The sequence below is a fragment of the Haplochromis burtoni genome, unplaced genomic scaffold, assembly GCF_018398535.1.
Source record: "Haplochromis burtoni strain Fernald_Lab_line unplaced genomic scaffold, NCSU_Asbu1 Contig_520, whole genome shotgun sequence".
Lineage (NCBI taxonomy): Eukaryota > Metazoa > Chordata > Actinopteri > Cichliformes > Cichlidae > Haplochromis > Haplochromis burtoni.
Genome location: NW_024582881.1, coordinates 37103 through 48505, shown reverse-complemented (window position 1 = coordinate 48505; position 11403 = coordinate 37103). Strand labels below are relative to the sequence as shown.

The 11403-nt window shown below is 39.7% G+C and overlaps 1 protein-coding gene across 1 annotated transcript in view; it reads left to right on the top strand.

Moving 5' to 3' along the window:
• Window positions 1-5201: 5201 nt before the first annotated feature.
• Window positions 5202-11403, top strand: part of adprh (ADP-ribosylarginine hydrolase) — an 8603-nt gene continuing 2401 nt past the window's right edge. The window contains exons 1-6 of the mRNA XM_005947361.3: window positions 5202-5518; window positions 6740-6863; window positions 7033-7141; window positions 7460-7558; window positions 7632-7737; window positions 10003-10269. Of these exons, the coding sequence (XP_005947423.1) occupies window positions 5511-5518; window positions 6740-6863; window positions 7033-7141; window positions 7460-7558; window positions 7632-7737; window positions 10003-10269 (713 nt within the window). The 5' untranslated portion in view covers window positions 5202-5510. The remainder of the gene's footprint in view (window positions 5519-6739; window positions 6864-7032; window positions 7142-7459; window positions 7559-7631; window positions 7738-10002; window positions 10270-11403) is intronic.

Genomic DNA, 11403 nt, shown 5'->3' with positions numbered 1-11403 from the left:
TAATGTAGTTTCTGACATGGCACGTCAAAAAGGATGGTCATGATGTCAGGTGAGGATCTGAAGTGCAGCGATAGATAAGATGTTCTTTTAGTCTCTTTTTTTTTTTTTTACAGCATCTTCTCACAGGAGAAATATTAAGAGTAGGGATGGAAGCAGGTGGTTATTTCGCTTTTACCAACCCTGGGATCTTTAGATTATTCTCTTCATCTCTGAAAAGCTTTAGTCAGAGCCTCGAGCACTGACAATGAAATAAAATAAATGGAACATCATACACGTCTCAAAAAGGAATGAAAGGATAACTTCAAAGTGGAGTGCAGCATCAATTTCAAACTTTGGAGATATTGATCTGGCCAGTTAAATATCAGAGCAGGTTGTCAATCCGTTTCAGCTGCTTTGGTGTTAATTAAATTAAAAGCAGGTGTGCTAAAGGGGTTACAATGAGACAACCCCCAAAACAGGGATGGTTTTACAGGTGGAGGTCTCTGACATTGTTTCCCTAACTCATCAGTGTCACTAATGGTAGCGTGAGGTAACACCTGGACCCAATTAGGTTGCACAGGTAGTCAAACTGCTCCAAGATGGTACATCAATACGTCTAAGGAGTTTGGAAAGAAAAGCGTCTGGACTTCTTTGAGTTGCTTGAAATGTCGTTTCTGACAAAGCTTTAGTCAGAGCAACTTTCAAGCAACTCAAAGAAGTCCAGATGTTTTCTTTCCAAGCTCCATAGACTACGATGACCTGGATGACTGAGAACCTTCACGGACATACATCAATACGTGTCATTGTGTTGGGAGACACAGCAAACCTCCTGGCAGTCTTGAGAGTATGGAGGAGATTCCAGGAGACAGACAGTTAGTCTAGGAGAGCTGGACGGGGCCCTAGAAAGTCTTTAACTCATCACCCCGCTCCTCCAGCCTAAATCCAACACCTCTGGGACACCTCAGACTGTTCGGGAGGTTTACTGATTCCCTAATCCAGATCTGGGAAGACATCCCCCGAATCATCCACATTTGTTTTCTCATTAGGAGCATTCCTCGACATTGTCGGGCATACATACAAGCATGTGGGGTCCATACAGACTCCTCAGTACCCCCCACAGGTGGAAGGAAAAAACTCATTTTAACAGGAAGAAACCTCCAGCACAACCAGGCTCAGGTAGGGACAGCCATCTGCCATGACCAGGGGTGAAGGGAGGGAAGCTGGACAGTAGTAGTAAAAAACAAAACCTAGATTGTTTAGGTATACTAAGTCTTTAAATGTCTGGGTAATTGTAATCAATAACCAAAAAGACCCAAACATGACTAAGAAAAGCATCAAAGATTCACTTTGGAGCAGCTGAAAGCAGAGTGTAGAGCTTTTTTTAAATTATTTGGTTGCCAGTACATTTTCAGGCTAATTGTTTCAAATATAGCCAGTGTTAAACAAACATGGGGAACATGCTCTTTGTTACTGGAAGCTTTACTGTCTGTAGCCTGCGTAGTTAGATCACAAACCTTCAAGGACACTTTGGTTGTATGGAGATAATCAGTCTGCGCGGACAGAGCATTGCAGATTGCATTTGCTGAAATGTGATTGCAAAGCAAGTCAAAACATAGTTTTTATGCCTCCCCCCCTCTTGTTTTCAGTAGTCATGAACAATGACTGCAGTTGCCTGTTGCCTCCAGATGCTGAAGTTGGCAGACAGCTTAATATTGAAATAACTCTGAAGAGTACACAGTGTATTTAAGAGCAAGGTTAGGCGATAATAAAAATGGCAAATTCTGATGTGTTTAGAAGTCCACCAGAGACCGACGTGTGGAAAAGGAGGGAGAGGAAGCATTAGAGAATATGATTTGGTTGCAAAACCACACTCCAGCCCGTGTCCCTAAGAGGCAACCTGGGGGCGAGTTTGTCAGGCTTAGTCAAGCAGACTGTACCTTCTGCCTTTAACCAACCACCCCAGCAGAGAAGCAGCACTGCTTACTGAAGCTCGACCGTGCCAGCGGGGGCAATTTAAAAAACATTATAATCACATGAGGAGAAATTTCTCTGGTTTCATAATTAGAAATGGCAAGTGGGGAATAAACTTGATGGCATTTGGTTTGGCCACAGTGCAACAGGATAACGGTGCTGCTTTATTATCTCGTTTTCAGTGTAAAGGGAATGAATGAATGAGTGCAGAGAGGGTAATGGTCTTTTCTCAGTGTGTGGATTAGCTGTGCAAAATTACACATGGCTATACCTCCAATTTTAAATAAAGCAACTCGTGTGGTGGTACATGTCACAGTGTTGGATTAAGCAAAACGGGTAAAAACATGTTTGTTAAGGAACTTAAAAACTGGAAATAGACAAGTTTTTGGCACAACCAAAACATGACCAGGGTGGCGCTTTAGTTTGCCCAGGAGCTTTCTGCAGATGGTGAAAATGGCACACTAAGAAAAACTGTGGAAATTCTGCCAGACAAAAGTCCTGCTGTCGAAGGAAGAGAAGAAGAAGAGGAGGGAAAGGGATAGAAATCAAAAGAACCTGAGAACAAATGGATGCAGAGCTGAATCAGTCTGCATTAATTCTACAGCGAGGAGGCAGCAGAACCTGCCTGCTTTATCCTGCTACAACCACGTGTTTTTTTATAACTAAACAAATAATGGTTAGCAGTCTTTGTGACAGAGGCACATGGCAGTGAGGAAAGAAGGGGAAGCTGTCTATTGCCACTTTATTTAATAGCATTGATGGCTGATTTTTTCTTGTCTTTTCTTTGTTTACTTTGCACAGAGCCATTCTTTATCCTGTCTGCTGGATAGACATGGAAGTAATCAATGTTCTCTGTGGTTGCTTAAATAAGAGCGCTGCGTATACCAAATCAGTTTGTAACCTGGACTGAAGGACATTTGTTGTGCAGCCAGCTGCCTTGGTATGACATGTTTTTGACATCACTGCTGCAGACATTTCTTATCTTCTTAAAATATCTTATCAGCACAGCAATGCAGCTACAACACTGCTGACACAGTCCTAAACTGCAGGCACCTCCACAATCCATCCAAACATATCTGCACATGCACCATCCGTTTTTATTTCACCACTCTTTCTCTCTGTGGCTCTCTGTACTCACCATAGTTTTTATGGCCCCAGGCCTGACAATTCATATGACAAATAGCCTCCAGGCCTTCTCCCTCCTGATACATCACCTCCTCAATTTGCACTTCCCCTTTGATGATAATTGCGCGGTATAGTGAGGAGTGACCATGCGCATCAGCCATGGGGAATCACTGTCTGGCATCAGGATCCACCAGCTGGCAGCATCAATCACCGGGTCTCTTTAAAAGCAGCTGTTGATTTGTTGCAGTGAAACCATGCCACCCTGTGGCAGGAAGAGCTTCAGAACACATCAGATTGATGGGCAGATCACTGGCAGTGGAAGCTTTGGCTTCATCTAAAGTGGACTCTAAGAGCATAGAATTGATTATAATGTGATGTAATGCTTTTCTGAACCCCGAAGGAGAACTGTGGAGTCATTTCTTTGAAGAGAAAAATCCTGACAGAGCCTTAAATGTGTTTAGCTGTAGTCACTTGCTGTTATTTCTATCTCCTAATATCCTCTGTACATACTGACGATGATGCGAACCAGCAGTTTCACACTTCCATCAGACCTGTTGCCACGAGCTTTCAGTCCAGTTCTTGTGTACTTTGACAAACCTCAGCCTTTGTTCTTTGTTTCTCTTCCTTAGGAATGGCTTCTTGACAACAACCCTTCCACTGAGACCATTTCTGATGAGACTTCATGAAACTCTACATTGAAAATATATAATTATAATTGAAAAAAGGAATCCTTCAGACTTGTGTAGTTCAAGATGTGAAATGCTTATCGTTTAAAGGTTTTCATATATTATATGTGTGTGTGTGTGTGTGTGTGTGTGTGTGTGTGTGTGTGTGTGTGTGTGTGATCCTTCATCTGAACTGCCAAGATCATCATCTGGCATGCTCTGCTCGCCAAACTTTTATTGTTCTTGTAATGCATATTCAGGAATTCTTTTCTTTGTTTCCACAGTTTATGTGTGCTGTTTATCTTCAGTGAAGTGATGAAGTGTCTTGAAGCATTTTGTTTTAAAAGCAGTTTCTCTGTGAGATCAGTTAATGTCACAAAGCTGGATACAAACTGATTTTCTGATGCAGCTCACAGGACAGAGATGCTACAAACATCTGCTCACATCAGGCCACCCATCTAGTGCTGTGCAATACTGCAAATTTTGGTATTGATCCGACAACAAGTAAATACAGGGCCAGTATCGCTGATACCAATATTGATACTTTTAACCTATAAAAGCAGATTATGTGGGGGATAGCAGCGTGTCATGATTTATGAGGTGAATCGTCATCACTTTGCCTAATTCTGAGCACATTTGAATGACCACTGTGATGTGACTGTGATTTTTAGTTTCCACAATAATTAACATGACATAACACACCTTTCAGTTTATCATGTACAGTGCATCTCGCTTATTTTGGAGATCTGAAATGTAAATGTGCGTCTCTCTAAAGCACCTTGGGTCAGCTTCTGTAGATTAAATGTGCTGTATATGCTATAAATAAAATAGACGAGACAGTCGTGGTTCAGACATTGGGGTGGCAGTCAGGAGGTGGAGTGGGTCACCTACTGATCAAAAGGTCGGTGGTTTGATCATGACATCCAAAATGTCCTTGGGCAAGATACTAACTCCAAGTTGCTCTCTAATGCATCCATCAGGGTATGAATGTGTGTGAATGATGGGTAGAAAGCAATGGATGATGGGGTATGTTGTATAAAGCGCTTTAAGTGCTCCAGGAGAGTAGAAAAGCACTATATAGAAGCTAAGTATCGATGCTATTGGGCTAGTATTGATCTAATTCCTATACCAGCACTGGTATAAATACTCTCAGTATTTGGATCAATCCACTTATACATATTACACTTATTCCTATGCTTAGGTGGAGCTGATGGTGGTGTCTGGTTGTCAGTAAGGTTATGCAAGCACCACTTTGGTGCAAATGTGAAGAATGGACAAGGAAGAAACTTGATCAAGGAGAAATGTCTGTATGAAGAAAATACCAAACAGTCAGGTTTTGTCCAGAAAAAATCCCCCTGACATTTACTGACCATAAAAATCCATCACCTTCAGATTTCCACACACAGAAATGATGTGTGTGTGTGTGTGTGTGTGTGTGTGTGTGTGTGTGTGTGTGTGTGTGTGGTCGGTGCTTGGGAACTCGTCAGAGATCGTGCTGTTAAACATTTGTCCCCATCTTGCCAGCTGGAGAGCTAAACTTGGTTCGTCTCTGTGTCCTTTTTTAGCCCGCACGTTTTCTCGCGAGTCCGGCTGTTGGCTGTGGTTTGAAAAGTAGTTGTTACCATAACTTTTCTAAATGAACGCAATTTTTTGAGCTAGGAGTCTGAGCTACTGCTTGCAACAACCAAGCAGGGCCCGTGTGCAGCCGCGGTGTTAACTGGACGTGTGTAACCGCCTCCTGAGGATCGTTTGTGGGAACAACACGCTGCAATGGAGCGGTGAGGCTGCAGCTGCACGGAGGGAGGACGTCCTGCGTTACTTAGTTTGAATGAAGTTTCTCTGTGATTGACCTGTCCTGTTAGATCAACTCTTTTCACACGTGATATTGTTTATATGTGACATATCATGACTTCTAGAGACACAGTTTTTGCGATTTACGCTGAATGTACAATGCACGTTAACATGTTTGGATATTTATAGTTACAGTGTATGTCTAGACTAGACATAATAGTACTAGACTTATGTCAAGTAACTGTAAATTAGCCTCATAGTAACTTAGAAGAATGACTGCTTTGACACAACAGCGCATTTCTCCTATAAAGCACATTTTTAATTCAGAGCTATTATTTAAGGGTTAAATGTTATCTGTGAATATTGCTTTTTAAAAAGTAAACGTAAATTACTGTGCAATTACTGTTCTTTATATTTTGCTAGAAAAATGGGAGATTTGTTGAAAAAAATGTGTAAACTTCAATAGAGTGCAGTGTATAAGACAAAAACAGAGTTGGTACAATTCCAACCATGTTGTAAGTCAATATTTGCTATGACCAAATTTATACTTCAACACAGCCTGAACTCTCTTAGGCACACCTTTAGGGGGCTTCTTAAAGGACATTTGAAGTTCTGTTTTTGTTTTTTCATGTTAGCTGCCTTTTGTTTTTGTTCTCTGTCAAGATAATCCCTCTAAAGTAATGTTGAGATCCAGCTGCTGGGGAGGCCAATCTATGACTGAGCTAAATCAAGACTTTAGCTCATTGACTTCTCCAATGAGTTTTCTTTATTTAACGTAAAGTTAAAAGCACTATGAGCTGATCGGGTTGTCCGTCTGTGGCCTTTAGTGCAGCGGTCCCCAACCTTTTTTGCGCCACGGACCGGTTTATGCCAGACAATATTTTCATGGACCGGCCTTTAAGGTGTCGCGGATAAATACAACAAAATAAAACTAGTACCGGTACCGAAAAAAAGAAGATTTATTCATAACACACGTGAAAAGACCCAGGAAAACCGAGTAAACGATAAAAACGATAACAAAATAACGCTGAAAACTGATAAAAACCCTGAAAACTATACATTTCACACCTGAGCCTCAACTCTCGCGGCCCGGTACCAAACGACTCACGGACCGGTACCAGTCCGAGGCCCGGGGGTTGGGGACCGCTGCTTCAGTGCATTTTAAGTGATCTTTGCAAAGTTCAGCAGGCTAACTGTGATCTTTTCAGCCCCAGCAGGTCTGCTACGCTTGAGCTCTACAAGGCAGCCATGTTGCTGAGTGGAGTTGGTGATGCCTTGGGCTACAGGAACCAGCTGTGGGAGTACAATGAATCAGGACCAGCTATTCACCAGGTCAGTACTGGACCAGCAAAGCATTTCCATCCAGGGTTCCTATTTTTTCTTATGCATAAAGATGAAGGTATCATCTAATTTATGAGTTACATGTAGTTTTTATTGATGATGACTTAGAAGGGAGATATTAAGAATGGAGTGTTCATCATCATCCTCTCTGTCCATGCAGGAGCTTCAGGAACTTGGTGGCCTAAAGAACATCAAGGCTGAGCTCCCTGACTGGCCTGTGAGTGACGACACAGTTCTGCATCTGGCTACAGCTGAAGGACTAGCAACAGGCGAGTCCAAAGCCACATTAAAACATTTTGTTCTACTTGGTTTTTCCTCTGTTGCACATCTTGCTGGAATCGAGGAGCTGATTGGATTGACCTTACAGCCGCTGTTCACGCCTCTTCAAGAGCTCCACAAAAAAAGGTCAAATCTAATTTCCAGCCTTGCCTTGATTTAGCGCTCTATTAGGCGCTACCCAAGTGGGGGAAAAAGAGGCAGAAATTCAACTTGACCTTTAGTGGGATACGGCAAACCAGGCAGTCCTGTTAACAGATCAGTTACCTCTTTAAAGTCTGCAGTTTGAACAATGTGTGTCATCCTAACAGGAAAGACTGGGGAGGAGCTCATGCATGAGGTGGCTGCTCGTTATGTGGAAGCCATGAAGGACATGGAGGGCAGGAAACCAGGGCCTTCGAGCATTCTGGGTAAAACATCATTTTGAAGTCATTTAACATCTGTTTATGGAGGCGATATAGAGCTAAAGCTTTGTTCTTTTAGGGGTTTCCCAGCTAAAGCCTGGGGAGGAAGGGGGATACAGAGTGGCATATAACCCTGACGGGACAGGCTGTGGAGCAGCCATGAGGTCCATGTGCATTGGCCTGAGGTAAAAAGCTCTTACTTTTCAATCTTCATGTTGTTTGTTCTTTCCCTGAATCCGCAGTGGGTTTGGTTATTACTTTTTAATTGGCAATAATTCTGAAATATGGCTGTCTTGAGCAGATGCAGCACATCTTAATCATGAACTGAGTCTGAGTCGTGCTTTCTCTGAGTGTTTTGCTGTGTTCTCAGAGCAGTTTTTTAATAAAAAAGTAAGTGAAAGGCGTTCCAAATTATTATTATTTTTTATTAAAATTTTTAATTACATTAGGTTAATTAGGTAGTCCTATTTAGAACTCTTATTCGAGTGAGAGTTGTGTACAAAACCCACATATAAAAAATGCACAGAAACATGCACGCTAGTTGAACATAAGACAAGGATACATTGTGCATGCTCATAAATGAAGAAAAGCTCATGCAGTGTAGTTGGAGATCATTTATAAAACCATTAAAATGTTCCAATCAAAGCAGAAATTGTATTTTTTTTTCTTTTTTTTAAAAAACTTGTTCTATTTGTCAACAGCAACATATTTCAATCCGTGCCACTTTTTTCATAAAAGACACAATTTTGACTAAGAAAAGAATGACCCATGATAACATATATGAGTGTATATATTAACAATATCACCACAATATCACCATAATTGTGTATAATTAATACGTAATTGTATAAGTGCAGATAGTTAAGAAACAAGATTTGTTTCTCTATAAAAAGCTCATCTTTGTCTTTAATTTTCTTAACAGGTGTTCCACATGGGTCTTAAAAGCGAGTCTAGCATCCAACCAGGGTCCTAAGTATGCAAAGTAATTAACAGTTTAAAGACCAAGAAGAGTTTGAATATGGACTGTACCATCCCATACTCTTGTTTTTATCTAATTCTAAAACAAGCTTATGTTTAATAAGAGAATTTTGAAATGTCTCAATAGCGAACTGTAGATTTTTAATGCAAAGGAAGAGACTGTGGCAAATATAGTGGTGTCATCTGCATAAAAATTGACATTACAGTTTTGGGTGGCAGAGAGTATTATTTGTGTAAAGGGCAAATAAAAGAGCTCCAAGAATAGATCCTTGTGGAACACCTGTACAAATGGCAAATTGACTTGACCTGAAGTCTTTTGGAGACTATTTTAATTCTGTTAGAAAGATAATCAGCAAACTAACCAACATCTAAACTGAGAACCATCTTTGTGCTAAATGCAATACAGATGAGGACAGAATTATTTCTGTGTTTCTAGTTTTATTTTTGATCCTAAATTATTTTACAGAGCACAAAAGTCTAGTATTATAATGTAAAAGGTAAATCCATTTTTATTTGTGTTTCACATTATACAAGAAAGAAGTTTAATATCCTCAACGTTACAACCACCCAAAGACAATAATGATCCCAGATCCAGGTCCAAGTCATCAGTTATAATAGTCCACATTGGCTGAGAGTAATATTTTTCTCTTGGACTCTGTTTATCTGTTTTTGAGGTACAAAGTGTTGCCCTTCTTATGCAACTCACATGACTTTCAAAGGTGAAGGTTTCCTGTGGAGTTTTTGACTTCTTTGTGGGGTTTTTGTCTCCTGCATAGAAGAGGAGGTCACACAGGTGATCTCACGTTATTCTGCTCATCTACATGTAGCAGAAACAAGGAGCAATATTTAATATATGTATACTTTACTTATTTTAAGTTTAAGATCTCTCTTTCAGGATACCCCCGGGGGCAAGAAACAAAAATCAGTCATGAGAGTTAATGCAGTTGAGACAAAACTACTAAAATAAAACTGTTATTTAATATTAGGAAGGTGATCTGCAGTTCACTCCATTGAAATAGTTCTTAGTGTCTAAAATGAGTGATTCAAGTTCATCTGTTAACGTAGACTGCATTAAAAAAAAAAAACGAGCTTATGACTATAATGCTGATTTTGACTCTTTGACAGTGTCTGATAGTAATACAGTGTCTGATATGCTGAGTTTTTATTTTTATTTTATATAAAAACACAGAAAAAGTGAAAAATATCTACTATTAGCATTTTAACAACAAATAATTTACTAGTTTTTTTTTTAGCTCTCAACAAATACTGATAATTCAATTATTGGAAGAATAACAGCTTCTTTATGGAAAAAACATGTTTTTCCAGACGTATTTATCTGCACCATACTAACTCAGAATGATGATGCTCAGAAGTTCTGTGCATGTCAATGAGAAAACCTGAATATTTCAGGTGATAGATATTATCTTCCTTAATAAATACTGATAAGGTCTTTAATATTTCATCCTCATCAGGTATCCAAAGCCCGACCAGCTGTTGTCATTGGTGGCGGTTGCTGTTGAGACAGGCAGAATGACCCATCCTCACCCCACAGGCTTCCTGGGAGCCGTCGCGTCAGCCCTTTTCACTTCATACGCCATCCAGCGCAGGCCAATCACAACTTGGGGTCTGGGCCTGATAAACGAGGCCTGCCCAATAGCAAAGAACTTTGTTGAAGGTCGAGGCTATGCCGTGGAGGAGACCGAGAGAGACTGGGGCTACTTCTGTGACAAGTGGCAATGGTATGGGCTGCTGAAATTGAGCCTTGTTAGACTGTCATGTTGAATTCAGATTAAAGTTTCCAGCATCAGCAAGTTCTATTAACCTATTTCAGCGTCAAGGTTAACAGACGGTGACATGAAATTGTACTAAAATGTCACCGGTCAGGTTTACTTAAGCAGAACAAATGTCATTTTTATCCCGCAGTACTACATCCTCTGACAAAGATCAATGTAAGTGCAAAACACTATATTCAGGTAAATGTGCGAAATGTGCCTTTTATATTTCTGGTAACTTGATGTAATATATGCTTGAATGAGATCATGTGATATAAAGGAAGAGTTTGTTATTTTGGGAAATAAACTTACGGACTTGGTTGGCTATATAGTGATTACACTGGAGGTACAGCCATCCTGTAAAGTCCAGTATTTGAGCTTACACTAATAAATCACATTGCAAAAGAAAACTGATGTCAAATGCAAATTAAAACATGCAGAATACTTTTTAACATGAAATTCTTAATCACAAAAAGTAAGAAAACTCAATTTTCCTTCAACTTTCATACCGAACAGAAAAACTGATAAGTTGTACAACAAAAGCAAAATGTTTCCAGATGGTCTAATTATAACCGAGAAACCCCAGAGTGAATCCTGCAATTATTGCAATATATATGAAAACGCTACACTGATGTTCAGAGTACCATCTGGAAACGCCACAATATTTGGATTAGCTGTCTAAAAATCATTTTTTAATGACTAACACATTTTGTGACAAACATTTTCATATTAAAGTATTCTTTAATATATATATTTATATATTAAGAAATTATCGCTAGTTGAATTTTGCAATGTTATTTTAAAAGTGTGCTCAAATATGGGACTTTAGAGGACGGCGTTATTTTTTGAATATTCGAACTAGCCAATTATCAGACATGTTTTGATATTTTATTTTTATATTACATATATGAAGCTAAAGAAATTCACTGCGATTATTATTATGTATGTTCACATTTTAAATCTGGCAAATCAAAAATGATTGATTGAGTCATTTTGATGATTTGAGATGGAATGACCCTAAAAGTAAGCGAGTGATTAAATGGTAGGAGTAGCTACTGGACACAGAAATATATTTTGATTTTGTCCAAAGGTAATAAAAAA